This window comes from Eptatretus burgeri, chromosome 3 (assembly GCF_056783735.1).
Source record: "Eptatretus burgeri isolate ZD-2024b chromosome 3, Ebu_testis_v1, whole genome shotgun sequence".
Lineage (NCBI taxonomy): Eukaryota > Metazoa > Chordata > Myxini > Myxiniformes > Myxinidae > Eptatretus > Eptatretus burgeri.
Genome location: NC_140963.1, coordinates 119,436,135 through 119,451,637, shown reverse-complemented (window position 1 = coordinate 119,451,637; position 15,503 = coordinate 119,436,135). Strand labels below are relative to the sequence as shown.

Sequence of the window (15,503 nt, the reverse complement as noted above, 5' to 3'; positions counted from 1 at the left end):
AAAATGGACACTACTGAAAGGCTATAGCTAATCAATTAGTTAAACCTAATATATCTATTTTTTTATTCAATTCCTTCTCTTCCAGGGTTGTAGACCACCAATGCCAATTGTATGGACACGTCATAAATGCTCTACCCATTATGCAATAATGCTTAAAAGTGGTCTTTCGTTAATCATTTAACGGAATTTTCAATTTCTTTTCATTATATTATTCATTGCATCAAAACACACCACACCCTCATCGACGTCTTCGACCAATATGATGATGTCAATTCTGTGAAGACAGAGGAAAGAACGAGACGTCTTGCTGTTGCTGGTGGATCCCGAAGCTACCAAGTCATTGCTGGACGCCCAGGACCACAATGGACGAAATTCATGGCTCTATCATCGAACAAATCCACCTTGACACACTTCATCTGTAGTCACGTCACGCAACATGCACCAGCAGCAAAAGAACTTTCAGATCACCAAGAAAAGCGGATCTATTTGGCTGGTGGCTTCTCTGATGGTTCGCTTACAGCATGCCTTTCATCTGCAGGAATGAATCATGACAGTCAACTCGCATCAATGCAGGAAGAGGCAGATTCTCGGATATTCCTTTAAGTGAAGCATGCCGATAATGAGTTCAGACGTAACAATGTGCGTGGGTCCATTACAATCAAATCAGCAGACTGATCTGCTTGTTTTAGCAGTCCACTACTTTCCACAGTTGTGGGACACTGCCGAAATATGGATAGAGAAAAGAACATCAGCAGGATGCAAGCTTATCCCGGTCCATCAGATATGTTACAGCTTGCTTCCAGAAATGTGTACCCGGCTTCTTGCATTTCATGCCCTGACAGGATGTGACTCGGTATCAGCATTCTTCGGCTATGGTAAAAAGAAGGCATGGAAAGCGATGAAGACACTGCATCTTCAGAATAATGATCCACACCTCGAAGTCCTCACCACTGACGATCTCCAGGAGGCAGTGGCTGCTTCAAGACATTTAGTCAGTGCCATGTATGATTCTCAAGGGAAATATATGGATGCACACACAAATTTGAATGATCTTCGGGAGAAACTCGCAGTAACCAAAGATGTCCCAGTACATAAGTTGCCTCCGTCCGAACCAGCTTTTCTCGAACATGTGAAGAGATCCGTTCACCAAACCCGAGTATGAATGAATGCCCACCTGGCAAATCCAGAAATTCCCACACCAGAGGGTCGTGGATGGTACAGAGGAGAAGGTGTGCTGCATCTCACATTGTTTGATGGACCCACATCAGCGGAGATGTTAGATGGTCTTGTGTGTTCATGCCATGGTAGTGAACAATGTACCAGCAGCTGCAGCTGCTCACAAGACAGTTTGCCTTGCACTAACGAGTGCATGTGTGCCACCAGTGACAGGCAGTGTGGCAACGAACTGTCACATTGTGACCAAAATGACACGGACAGTGATGGTTGAACATATCGAGGACACTCGCTCAAAATATATGTTTTAGTTCATTTCTCGTAGAACAATGTGTATTGGTGTAACATATAGTTATCACATCACTTGTGCAAACTTCAGTCACTATATCGTATAATTTGCTAGTAGAAATTTGTTTCAAAATATTCTCATTATATTGATATGGTAAACTGAACACGTATAAAATAAAGAAAAAATATGACAACTGGCAGATGTTTGTTTCTGTAGTTGATGATTTTCGAAGTTAGCGGTCCGGAAATTATCTTTTTTTCTATTAAAAGCACTCAAATGTACATAGATTTATCTAGAAGTATTCCATTAAGTAACTAGTAGTATTCCCCTGTTCATTCTGCAAATTTCAATACCAATCATGTAAAAATAGGGCACATTGCTTTGTAGTTATGGCTAATTCACTGATTTTCGGAAATGGTCAAAATTTTCTTATGAGGGTATCCTTCAGGTGTGAATATTTCATGGGCCGCAAACCAAAAAAAATGAGGACAACAGGGCAAAATGAGTTACTGAGATCCCCATCTTTCATACGAGACCTCTTGTAGCGTTGTGTCAAGCCGGTTGATTAAGTACCAAAAAATCTGACCAATACCGCTGGCCTATATTGGATACAATCCTGGATGGGTCGCCACTCCGACACAGGATACCAGCAAGCTAGCACTCATTTTGCCGACCTCAGACAGATGACAAGCAGAGTCAACCCCACCTGGTATTAATTCAACAGCCGAGTGGGAATTTGAACTCAAGATCCTCGGATCCCAAGCCCACCCACCCTAACCATTTAGCCAACACCAGGCATAGTGCAAGGCATGCGTGATTGAAAAGCTTACTAATGTTATACTGCAACTGCATTATCATATGATGTAATACTGAAAGGCAGTGGTGGGCTGGCAGGATATCTTCGAGTGATGCAAACTCACCTCAAAGCCATCTAAAATGTGTCCAAATCTCGACCCAGTGACATCCTTTAAATGTCATCCCGGTGTTTCACAGGCCCGGCAAGGGATCAATGTATGTGCCGTCCCCTCGGATGGCATTAAACTGGGCGCTCCGTCTCGCGGAATTAATTGGTGGACGTTAAAGGTCCCACAGTGTCCTTCGTGGAGGGACGAGGTATCGCAGACACCATGAACAAATTACAAATTCATGCCTTAACTCACATAGGGGCACTGCATCAACAGCACCGTCAGGCTCCCGGCAAATTATGGCAAAACCACAGTCATGTGCTGTATACAAAAGAAAGCAGTGGCTAACAAAGGATGTAAAAACAAAAAGCTGTTTGACCCATTACCCCAAGGACAAAAAAAATATATATATTTTTAAATGTCTGTACAGTGTATACTTACGGAACAGACCTGCATCTGTCCAGCAATATTTCCAGGAGACAGGTAACAAATTTACACAAAATTCCAAAGCCATTTCATATAATTTAATTTCATACAACTGCTGCTTCATTTCATGCAATTTAAATGTTACTCTCCGGTATCTAGATTTTTCAATCACAACATATGAATGACATTGAATCATAACTACATAGGCAATGGACAGAAACAAGTTTCACAAAATACCAGTTGTTGTTGGGAGATCCGTAATTGAAAACTTAAAGCACCACCATCGAGCACACCTGTCCAGCAGACAAGGCTCACTGAGTTTCCACAAAAGGTGTCATGACAAGGCTCACTGACCTTCCTTTAAATGGGACTGTGTGCCCAGCTTCCAATATGCAGACGTTGAGACCAAGGTTCGTTTTCATCATTGCCTTGCATAAATTGAGCGAAGATAAAAATGATGTAGGGTCTTCCATCTGCATATTCCAGTCGAGCCCCCCCACCTTCACCTCTTCGCCACCACCTACCCTTGGAGGGTAGTTATTACCTGGTGCACAATACCTGTACAGTCCAAATTGAAGACAATTCAGTGATTGGTTGAAACATCAGATTTGAGCTGTGCGATTTGGGAGTACTTTAATTTTCGGATGGAGCAAACAGTACATATATATCATGGTATAGTGGAGTCTGGCACAATCATGGGAACATGGAGATTCAGCCAATTCCTCAGCAGGGCAAGCTATATACACACAACATGACCTTGCATCAGATATGGAATATGTATGAGAGGGAATGCGTCGTGTAACGCACCCAGCGGTGAGGTGGTGAGGTTGCAGAGGTAGCCGCTGTGCCATGGGGGGTTAGGAAGCGCACATACCGCAAAGTGAGACCTGACCAAGTGCGGCCAGGTACCTCGAATGTCAGCGACAGGGGGCCTAGCTCAAGGGGTGAGGGGACAGCAGGTGGCTTGGCCGTCAAACCAAACGACGCCTGAAGCTGAGCTCCACTTAACAGCCGTGGGACTGACCACACAAGTTGTCTCTCCTGGGCAGAGAAATTTGCAGATTGGTCTGCGCTGCCCAATTCCTGGGTTACACCAATAACGACCGACGGAACGGTCAGCTGAGCACGTACTTTGACTGCATGACACCTTGGTGGCAGGTCACAGCGCAGTTTCAAACAAACTACCAGTCGATTACTCTGGGGACTCTCTTCCATGGAAGAAATCAAGCGAAATGGCAGAGGTGTAGGAAGCTCATCAAGAAGTTGATATTTCATGAGCGTGGTCTGGCCATGCACAGGTGTAACTCTGAGAACCCGTTGGGTTCCAAAGTCTCGAAGGTCTACAGCTGGATGGAACGTTACATTTGAGATGCAGGGCCCACCGTATGCTTCCCTCTGATCACCGATTATTATTAGATCTTCATTAAGGGCGACACGCATTTCTGGACAAAAGGAAACTTGTGTCCTGCAAAGACACATTTAGGTAAATTATTAACATTCAATACAAAACAGGAATCATGTTTTTTTTAATGTACTTAAAACAAATATTCTCATTGTTTCAGAAAGTATCCTTCCATTGTTGCTAGAATGACATGTTCTAACAAAGGTAAGATGAATAAACTCATCGTCGGATGGCATGTATTGGCTGCTAGCATGATGGACAGCTTACTTAATGCAATGGCATCTTCAGCATCAGGATGTTGCTTTGTGTTGCTTTGTGTTCTCTTTGAGACTATGGCCTGAAATGCTCAACAGGGTTCTTCAAATTTGATGTGAAAGAGGTTTTCAATACCTGACATGGGGTAGTGCCTGCTGCTCAAAACAAATGGAAAACTTTGGCAGCGAGAATAACTCCCACATTGCCAGGCTTTGATCAATTCCAATTAAACAGCTCCCATATGAGGATGCAGCAGACGTGTTATTGTTTTGTTATCATTTGATGATATCAGTTATCATTAGTATTAAAAGGCAGAGATTTCCGAACAGCTGAATACCATATCTGAAGAATGTTAAATTTCCAAAATGTGTTCATCAGTTACTCTGAGATTTCATTCAAAGATCACTGCATGATTTCAGAGGTGGACTGTGTGTGATCAGTTAAGGGCTATAGGAAGGTTCTTGATTTAATTTGTCATCAGTGATATTGTCTTCTTCTCTTCTAATTTAACGGCCACAATTATCCCCACATTCTTGTGAGGTTGGCCGGGGGAATATTGGCCCAAGTCTTTCACAAACCAGTTGGCCAGGCCTATGCCTGGTGTTGGCTTCATGGTTAGGGCGGTGGGCTTGGGATCTGAGGATCCTGAGTTCAAATCCCACTCAACTGTTGAATTAATACCAGCTGGGGTTGACACTGCCTGTCATCCTTCCGAGGCCGGCAAAATGAGTGCCAGCTTGCTGGTATACTGTGTCGGAGTGGCGACCCGTCCAGGATTGTGCCCAATAGCCAAGGAGACTGCTGAAGCAGCACCAACGCTCTGCACAGAGTATGGTCCCAATGGATGGATGGATGGCCACGCATGATGCTCGACTAAATATTTCGGGCAGGAATTTGTAATTTGGTCATAGTGCCAGTGATGGCTCGCCTCCTCTTCACAAAGGACACCGTGGGATCTCTACCATTCACCAACGAATGCCGGTAAATGGCACGTCCAGTTTCACGTCCATCCGAGAAACGGCACACACATTGATGAATCACCTTGCCTGTGAAACAGGGGTTGAGAGTTTATAGCTGGATCGGGATTCGAACCCAGGCTTAACAGCTTCGAGCAGATTTGGGCAATATTGTGCAGATTAAAGGAAATGTATACATTTGCAGATATTGTCAAGATGCAAAATAACGGGAAGTGTTGGATCCACAGTGTTACTTATAAACCAGGGATGTCTCTCTTTTGTACAACTGGCTCAACCCGTGGCTCTTTTGACTCACACATTTCCCGCGCATACAAGCGCGGTCACCCTCGCTGTGTTAATATATAGCAATTGGACTTGTGTCCTCTTCAGATGCCTATACCTTTATATTATCGTTTCCCCGATTCATTTGTGACGTCATGTTTTGCATTTGAAGAATCCCAGTGAAATCCTGTTATTATCCTATATGCGGGTGAATCTCACCTGAGTCGTAGCAACCCTTGCACTTCAGAGCGCACAACAGCACCTGTCACTGCAATGACAACTGTCAACTCCTCATCCACATCGAGATAGACCGAACGTCCACCCTCGCCGACCCTGTCTGCCAGCCCAGTAGCTCTTGCCACCTTCCCTGGTGGAGTTTCGGCACCGAACAAGCTCACGCTACTCAGGTCAAAAAGATGAGCAGGTGAGCGTGCACGAAGTGGCGTGCTCAGTATGAAGTTCCGTAGCACCTCCGCATTACTTGTCTGTACGTAGCCATAATCCAGTACCTGAACAGAAATGACAATCTCAAGAACAAGGCATGACGTATGGTACAGCACGAGAGATATTGTTTGACAATATTTTCGATAATGTGTTTGTTTGTGTTTGTTTGTGTGGTTTGTGTGGTTGTGCGTGTTTGTCGCGCTATTCCTCCTACAGTTCTGGGCTGATTACATCCAGACTTGCTACAAAGGATCAGCATTACCCCCAATCAGTCCATTCGGGTGTTTTATCTTTGCCAGTGGTCTTGGGCGGGAGAGAGGGTGGAGGGACGCAAATTTTCTATATAAATGTGTATCATGTGGCGCCGCAGCGGGTGGGAGAGGGTGTTACAAGTCCAAACCTTTACAGTACTGTACAGTATTCCTGTACCCACGTTTTCCAGTGCAGTGAGGTGTTTTGAATTACAAGCTTCAGATTTGGCTTTGAATGATGTTCTTATGGCTTTGTCGTACTATTCGATTCACTTTGTGCCAAGCCTTGTGTTGGCATAGTGGTTGGAGTGGCTGGCTTGATATCTTAGGGTCCTGAGTTTGAGCTCCGTTTTCCACTGAATTAACACCAGGTGGGGTTGACTCAGCCTATCATCCTTCTGAGGTCGGCGAAATGAGTACCAGTGTATTGGTATAGGGGCACAGCATCAGCGGCATAGTCGCGCCCCAACAGAATGATAGCTACCTGGTAGCCAAGCTGCCATACGCAAGAAAAAGAAGACTTAGGGCCTCGGAAGCCTTGAATGCAAAATACTCATCCACGCATATCATGGTCTGGAAACTTCACATCGCCCTGGATAATTTTCAGAGGACCGATTTAGGGGTCACCTCGATTGATACAGGTACTGGCTCATGTTGGACTGTTTTAAAATGACAAACTTGCTTAAACTTCCCATTGCCCACAGAATTGGTGGACTTCTGCACTCTCATCATAAGTACCAAACCTGGTGTTGGCTTCGTGGTTAGAGTGGCTGGCTTGGGATCTTCGGGTCCTGAGTTCAAGCCCCTGTCTTCCATTGAATCAACACCAGGTTGGGTTGACTCAGCCAGCCTGTCATCCTTCTGAGGTTGGTGAAACGAGCACCAATGTACTGGTAATAGGAGCATTGCATCAGTGGCATAGCCACACCTTCAATCAATGATGCAACCAGCAGCCACAGGCCACACACCAAGAAGAAGAAGATCATATACCTCTTCTCATCCTCACAACCCAAGGATTTTCCACACTGAACCACTGGTACGCAGGGATGCAACCAGGACTTTCCGAAAGTGGGGGGTTAATGTTACCTGCTTAGTAGCAGAGGCCCATAAAATATTAAAGTACAAAATGAAGCCAACAGGTGAGAGTGCAAGAGTGTCAATCAAAGTCTCCACTGAGATGCAGTGCCAGTAGTGCTAATCCAGTCAGATGATTTTCTCCAATGCTTGAGCCAAAGAGGGGGCTCAAGCCCCAGGAGAGCCCCCCCCCCCGGTTGCGCCAATGCTTGTACGTCTATGAATCTGAATCGTGGAGGAAACGACTGGTAGTTGTTGTAAACCAATTACAGTTATGACACTACACATTAAATCTCCATCTTCACCACATTTGGTGTCAGTCATACGGCACATGTTTGCACCACCTGTAGTGTCCCAGAAGGTGTTTTGAATATTGACATTGCCGAGACTTCACTGTTATCAGGATGCATTTAAAGAACAATGTATCTGTGCTGCATTTACCTTGGACATTGAAAACTCTGCTGACCTCACATTAGATGTACAAATATGTTTGGAGGTTCTCAGTCCCATCTGGATGATTACTTTGACTATCAGCTCCTTCTCCTTAATGCACAGTATCAGAAATACACGGCTTTCAAAATGACGTGATCTGCCCCAGATTGCCCGGCGCACATGCACAGAAACCCCAACTGATGAAGTAAATCAAGGTGGCCTGGTCATATTTCATGCTTCTCAGGTAGGATTGCAGAATGAAACGACGAAACAAACTTTTAAAGAAGCCGAAAGTACTTGTAAGCGTACCTGTGAGAAAGGGGTGCACCTCTGCACAACGTCACAGATAGAGAACTTCCTCATCATCTTGGCCAAAAAGATGATGTCTTGCAGTTCATATTGCAAGAAACCCCGACAATGTGGGCCCATGAAAGGCCGAAGGCGCATGTTCTAACCAGACCTTCGTGCTTCTTAACACCGATGGAAAGGTCACACCTTAGGCCTGTCAATGCACATGGTAAGTTTAAAATGATGATTATACTATTAACCCTTTGAACCCTAACCAGACCAGTTTACCGGCAACTAATCAAACCTTCACATACCCGAGCGGTCAGATTTTTCTCCAAGGAGCCCAGAGTGGAGGACCCAAAAGTCCAAGCAACTCAGGGTTCAAAAGGTTAATCATGTTTGGGAGGGGAGGGAGGTGAGAGTGGGAGTTCGATGGGCTGTGAGTGTTATAAATATATAATTATTATTTGTTTGGTTCTGGGACCACAAGATAAATTATTATATTAGATCAGATTTTTGCATCTGTTGGTGAAAGGAGAAGTGTCCAACCGTGTGCGTGTGTGTGTGTGTGTGTGTGTGTGTGTGTGTGTGTGTGTGTGTGTGTGTGTGTGTGTGTGTGTGTGTGTGTGTGTGTGTGTGTGTGTGTGTGTGTGTGTGTGTGTGTGTGTGTGTGTGTGTGTAAGATATAACCACAACGACCACCAGCTGATTGTATTTAGAGGAAATGACAGGAACCCAACTCCTATCATCCACGGATACTCCCCGTATTCCTGTATTCTCATTTCTCGTGAGTCCAATTTACATTGATGAAGAGAACAATTAACTATTTTTAAATTGCCAACTCCATCATCCAAATGGTGAAAATTATGTTAAAAAGACGATTTCAATTACAGATTTCACGCCCCGGCAGGTTAAAAACGCCCGGCGAGCAAAACCGAGTCATCGTAAACACGCCAAGTCACAGCGCATACGCAAAGGGCCTCGTTTAGCATTGAGACGTCATTTCAAGTGTGTCGTATTATTTATTATCCTGCTCCCCCCCCCCCAGAGGGAGGGAGCGGGATATTGTAATTGTCTGTTTGTCTGTCTGTCTGTTAGCAACTTTACGGCAAAACGGCTTTAGCAAACACTATCAAATTTAATCCACAGGTAGGCAATGAACCTTGGACGACCCCATTAACTTTTGGGTCCAATTGGATCAAAGGTCAAGGTCAAGGTCACTAAAAGATCAAAATCGTTTTTCGCTCATAACTTCGTCAAAAATTATCTGATTTACTTCAAACTAAGCTTACAGTGAACCTTATTCTATTTGTCACTTATAATCCTACCCATTCCTATAGTGAAAAATGCATATTTGTGATGGGCGGGATTTGTTGTGCCTGGCACCACTTGTTTTATTTTAGTTTAGCTGACCTGGAAGTAAGATTCCAGGGAGCTTACGGGATGGCACGTCGTCCGTCCGTCCGTCCACAAATACTTGCCACTTCTTCTCTGAAACTACACGTACGATTTCGATGAAACTTTACCACAACGTCCATCCAAAGTATGTACCAAAATTTGTTCATCGCATAAAAAAGTAAATAAATAAATAAATAAATAAAATCAGGACCAAGCGGGTTTATGGGGGTTCCCCCCCCCCCTAAAATAGGTATTTGCTTTCTTCTCAGAAACTCCAAATGCAATTGTGATGAAACTTGACCACAACCTTCATCACCCGTGATGTACCAAAGTTTGTTCAGGACATGAGAAAAATTGGGTTATAAAGGGGTGTAAGGGTGGGGGGGGTGTAAGGGGGGATGGGGGGTTCCCTCCAAAATATGTATTTGATTTCTTCTTGAAAAACTACAGACATAATTTCAATGAAACTTCATCACAAGCTTCGTCACCCATGATGTACCAACATTTGTTCATGCTCGTTTTAAAAATCGGTATAAGGGGATTCAAGGGGGGAGGAGGGTTGGTGGTGGGGAGGAAGGTTGTCCCCAAAATAGATGTTTGCTATTCCATTGGTTCATTGGTATATTTTACCGATTCCGTCCCACGTTGACTTCCTCCTCACTATCATGATTCCACCAGGTGAGCACCCACGGGGGTATTGGCCCCTATTTTTAAATGTTCTCGACTCGAAACAGATTCCTTGGCAATGGCAGGGCAAAAAAAAAATCAACAACAACAACAACAACAACAAATACCTCGTCCAACAATTCGTACACCAGTGGCACGTTCATCCGCAAGGACTCCTCACTCAGCGTTCCCAGCTCCTTGTTGAGCAGCTCTCCGAGACGCAGGAGCAGCGAGAGCAGCGGCAGCGCCGGGTCGGAGGGCTTCAGGGCGCTCGCGCACAGCCACAGGCCGGCGCGGCGCACGTGCACGAAACGCCGGCCGCACGCACGCACCGCCACCGGAGGCACGCCGGCCCCGAGCGCCGACACGGCCTCGTAAAAGGCTCCGCTCACGGCGGGGTCCGCGTCCCCCCTGTAATCACGGAACAGCAGCAGATCTCCCCTCGGGGAGAGCACGAACAACTGCGAGAGCATCGCTTGACTGCGGGTCGGAGCTTCATCCCAAAAAGGGGGGAAATGACGGTTTTGTTGTTGTTGTTGTTGTTGTGAAGCTGCTATTGTTCTTATTGTTCCCGTTGTTTATTCGTGTACGTGTCCATGATCAGCGTCGACGTTACTGAGGTAAAGCATCGCCATGATGAATTCGAACTTGTCAGCACTGTACAGGTACAAGAAAACAGGTGTAGTGTCTGTCTGACTCGGTACAGAGCAATGGCACGTGACGTGCCTCCGCAGGCTCTCTCGACTCCTCACCGGTCAGAGTCCGATCGGCGTGTCGGACACGCAGTTGTTGTCCATCTCCCTTGGCCATTTGGCCCATGATGCTCGTGCCACAATCCATGTGCACCTCCATTTGCTCCACATTAAACGCATCGAGGTACTGTCCCCGTCTAATTCCGATAATAATTAAACCGATCTACTCCTGTTGCCACGACCTTTCACGGGAGGAGACCCTTTCATGCATAATATGTTATTACTCTTTTATATACTTATTCGTATGCAGCCTTATGGCTGCTGGTTGCATCATTTTCTAGAAGCGTGGTTGTGCCGCCGATGCAGTGCCCCCCCCCCCCACCCCCTGTTACCATTTCGCTGGTACTCATTTTGCTGACCTCAGAAGGATGACTCGCTAAGTCAACCCACATGAGTTAATTCAACGGTGAGACATTGGCTTGAACTCGAGACCATCCATCCATCCATCTGAACCATACTCTGTACAGAGCGCCGGTGCTGCCAAAGAAGCAGTCCCCTGGGCTATTGAGCTCGATCATCTCGAATGGCTCAATAATCCCAGCTAGCTGGTATTCATTTTTCTGATCTCAGAGGGAAGATCTAATTCAATGGAAAGCAAGATTTGAACTCGTGATCCGAAGATTCTAAGCCCACCCACCATCCATGCATCCATTGGGACCATACTCTGTGCAGAGTGTTGGTGCTGCCTAAGCAGTCTCCTTGGCTATTGAGCACAATCCTGGACAGGTCTCCACTCCGACACAGGATACCAGCAGCATGCTGGCACTCATTTTGCCGACTTCGGAAGGATGACAGGCAGAGTCAACCCCACCTGGTATTAATTCAACAGCTGAATGGGATTTGAACTCAGGATCCTCAGATCCCAAGCCCACCACCCTAACCATTAAGCCAACACCAAGCTGAATTACTCTCTGACCAAAAGGCACCTGTCTGCCTAAGTACTGTTGGGTGCTTGCCTCATGCAAGAAGGTCACCCTCTGACTTGTGCTTCCAGGTCACGAACTGAAGCAAAACAAAATGACGTGCAAATCGAAAAGGAACTTTTGGCGATTGTGAAAATCCATTCATAACTTGTATGGTAAAGCTGTGGTCGTTGAAACGGACCATAAGCCACTTGAGATGCAGATCAGTAAGAATAATCTCAGCAAAGCTTCACCCCGACTTCAGAGAACACTTATTTGACTGTTCCAGCACTCTGTAAACATTGTCTACAAGCCAGGAAATCAATTGCACATCACCGGTGCATTGTCACATTCCTACGTTCAAGATGATTTGTTGACAAGGACATTGTGGCAGACGTAGAGGTCAGGGTACATTGTTTCATCAAGACTCTTCCCATGACTCAATGGAAGTTATTGGAAATGTAGAAAGCCACATCAGAGGATGACTGTCTCGTGAAGCTGCAGAGACTTGCAAACTATGGCTGGTTCACCTTAACGCAAGGTGTTCCCGAGAGTGGTGCAGATGTGAAACGTACCTTTTGTTTAGTAGTTTTTTTAAACTTTAAATCTCATCGAGTTGGGTGTGTGACAAGGACGACCTGATTACATTTTGGTGAAGATCCGAATCCGGATCTAGACACGAGAGTTATAGAATTTTAACAGTGATTCTTCACCATTGAGAGATCGGGCCAAAAACGATATAGTACTGTACAGCATGATGCTTCAAAAATGTAATTGGCCCAATATGTTCTTGTTGATCAGACATTGTGTGGCAGAAGTATGCGCTCTACTGAGTGCCCTTCTCGTTTCCACATGTTACTGGAGTTCATCAGGGGTGTGACTGACCCACAGACTCTTCAACGATTGTATGGACTGGATTCTATGGAAGATGTGGGAGAGATCAAGCTGTGGTGCATCGATTGAGAATGTCAAGATCTCTGACCTTGATTTTACAGATGATGCAGTCATCTTTTCGGAAACGCTGGATATCCTTATAGGGCCTCCTGGGGCAGTGAATGAGGAATTAGAGCCGCTGGGATTACGGGTTTCCTTGGTCAAAACAAAGATCCAGGCTTTCAATGACATATTGGATGCTGCCATCTTGTCTGTACCTGGTTGTGGTGAGGATGTTGAGGTCATGGAGAGATTCATTTACCTTGGCAATGATATTAATGTCCCGCATGTTGTGAGCTGGAGGTCAACAGACATCTGGGTTGGGCCTGGGGAGTCATGGATTCACTGGATCATATGGTGTGGTGCTGTTGGTACCTATGCTGGAGGACGAAAGTCCGAGTCTTCAGGTCCTTGGTGCTTCCAGTTTTGTTCTATGGATGTGAGACTTGGACTCTGACAAAGGATCTGAGACAGAGACTTTTTTTGTTGTTGTATACCTTGGGGTCATTCTGTGCCAACTCACCTAAGGGTCCCCAGGTCACCTCCTCATATTTTGCTGGAAAAATTATTAAATGTAGATCTATATGGCTCCACCCACCATGCAAAAGATTAGCTTTCAATTCCTCATAGTTTAAAAAATATCTATCTCTAGAGACCTTTGAAATTTGTCCCTAAAAATGCCGAATGTGAAAAACGCATTTTTTTCCAACTTCAGTTGCTTATAATTTTATAATGGACTCCTCTAGAAAGCTAATATTGCAAATATTTACTAATTGGCATCCAAATTTTTCAATTATGGCATCAGATAGCTTCAGGGATGCATATTTCTCACTCTACAGGAAGCTAAAAATGGCTTTTTGGCCAAAACGAGCTAAAATAAGGTGAAACTATAGGAGCCCTCCTGAAAATATGGAACAACTTCGAATTTTTCTTCATAACACAGTGATTATAGGGTCATTATCTATCCATAGATACATTTTTGCTGGGATAATACAGTTAGGTGATGAATTATAAAAGTTTTAACATAAGCCTTTGCCTCCAAGGGCTCTAAAATGGACCAATTTTGTCCCCTGGTTTGACCATGTGGCTAAGGGTTTAGGATCTTAATTTTTTTCTAAAGATTGCCTCATATAAGATGTGTTTACTGACCGAATAATTTTATCTAACGCCCATGGCTTCATAGTAAAATAAATTTTTATTTACATACCTGTTTTTTATATTTATTCACTTTTTTCATATTCAGAAGTTTATAAATCTTAAATGGAACTATCCAGGAAAGCGTTACTGCAGAATTTTATCAACTGGAATACAAAATTTCAGATTGTGGCATCAGAATGTCTCTAGAAAGCATATACTCCTAGTTTTAGGAAGCCAAATATGGCAATTTGGCCCACTTGGTACAAAACAAGGTGAACTTGCAGGGGGTGCGCATGAGGCTAAATTATGCTTCTTATTAGACATTAGTGATAAGGATGTTATTTATTCATAAATACATGCTAACGATTACTTTCGTAAGTGATTGCAAATTATAAATTAGAACAAATTTGATTAGTTGAGTCGCAGCTTTCTTATTTACAGATATACAGAGACAATGAATATTAGTAATTTTTATACCTTTGAAAACTCTTTAATGACCTTTCATCTTTTATGACATTCATTATCATAATTATCTAGCACTCAGAGGCACAGAATTTTACATCTTAGAAAACAGGTCTTGAACATGCTTAAAGTCATGCTGTGACAGTTGGTACTGACGTCCACCAGATTTTATGTCAGGGGTCTCAACCACACAAAGAATGTCGAGTAATGGCACCCAGCATTGATCTCTTTTTTTTTTCTGGAGGCCATGAGAATATTCACCATTTTTGGTCAAAGTGGCATTTTCAACTTCCTACAGATAGAAACATATGCATTTATCAGGCATTCTGATAACAGATCCTTAAATTTCATATGCCAGTTTATAAATATCTGCAGTATCACTTTGCTCGAGTGTTCAGTTTCAGATGTATAAGCTCATGAATATGAAAAAAGTGAATAATTATAAAAAACGTGCATGTAAATAAAAATTTATTTTAATATGAAGCTATGAGCGTTAGATAAAATTATTTGGTCAGTAGACACATCTTATATGAGGCAATCTTTAGAAAAAAATGAAGATCCTAAATCCCTAGCCAGATGGTCAAACCATGGGACAAAATTGGTCCATTTTAGAGCCCTCGGAGGCAAGGGCTTATGGTAAAACTTTTATAATTCATCACCTAACTATATTCTCCCAACAAAAATGTATCTATGGATAGATAATGACCCTATAATCACTGTGTTATGAGGAAAAAATTCTAAGTTGTTCCATATTTTCAGAAGGGCTACTATAGTTTCACCTTATTTTAGCTCGTTTTGGCCCAAAAGCAATTTTTAGCTCCCTGTAGAGTGAGAAATATGCATCCCTGAAGCTATCTGATGCCATAATTGAAAAATTTGGATGCCAATTAGTAAATATTTGCAATATTCGCTTTCTAGAAGAGTCCATTATAAAATTATAAGCCACTGAAGTTGGAAAAAAATGCATTTTTCACATTTGGCATTTTTAGGGCCAAATTTCAAAGGTGTCTAGAGATAGATATTTTTTAAACTATGAGGAATTGAAAGCAAATCTTTTGCATGGTGGGTAGAGCCAT

General features: G+C 43.8%; 1 protein-coding gene and 1 long non-coding RNA gene across 10 annotated transcripts in view; one reads left to right on the top strand and one right to left on the bottom strand.

Moving 5' to 3' along the window:
- Positions 1-2,876: 2,876 nt before the first annotated feature.
- AP4M1 (adaptor related protein complex 4 subunit mu 1) lies at positions 2,877-10,714 on the bottom strand. 2 transcript variants are annotated; one of them, XM_085875351.1, is made up of 4 exons: positions 10,370-10,584; positions 8,199-8,391; positions 5,908-6,197; positions 2,877-4,258 (listed from the first exon to the last, which is right to left on the bottom strand). In XM_085875351.1, exons 2-4 carry the CDS (start codon positions 8,334-8,336, stop codon positions 3,556-3,558), a joined length of 1,131 nt encoding a protein of 376 aa, XP_085731477.1. In that variant the 5' UTR covers positions 8,337-8,391; positions 10,370-10,584; the 3' UTR covers positions 2,877-3,555. The 2 variants fall into 2 exon arrangements, with proteins under 2 accessions (XP_085731477.1, XP_085731478.1); XM_085875352.1 differs by lacking the exon at positions 8,199-8,391 and having other exon boundaries at positions 10,370-10,714.
- LOC147030837 (uncharacterized) overlaps positions 10,522-15,503 on the top strand; it is a 14,513-nt gene continuing 9,531 nt past the window's right edge. For 4 of the 8 annotated variants that reach the window (XR_015056529.1, XR_015056530.1, XR_015056523.1 and 1 more), the window contains exon 1: positions 10,759-10,861. This is a non-coding gene — a long non-coding RNA (uncharacterized LOC147030837). The other 4 variants (XR_015056527.1, XR_015056524.1, XR_015056525.1 and 1 more) reach the window with 3 other exon arrangements.

What these genes read in the sequence shown, in the direction of transcription:
- AP4M1 (XM_085875352.1), bottom strand. Translation starts at nt 10,714, where the DNA reads ATGCTCTCGCAGTTGTTCGTGCTCTCCCCGAGGGGAGATCTGCTGCTG. An exon ending in TGTACGAATTGTTGGACGAG is followed by an intron (nt 6,198 to 10,369) that starts GTATTTGTTGTT and finishes ATTTCTGTTCAG; the next exon opens with GTACTGGATTATGGCTACGT. An exon ending in CAAGGGTTGCTACGACTCAG is followed by an intron (nt 4,259 to 5,907) that starts GTGAGATTCACC and finishes GTGTCTTTGCAG; the next exon opens with GACACAAGTTTCCTTTTGTC.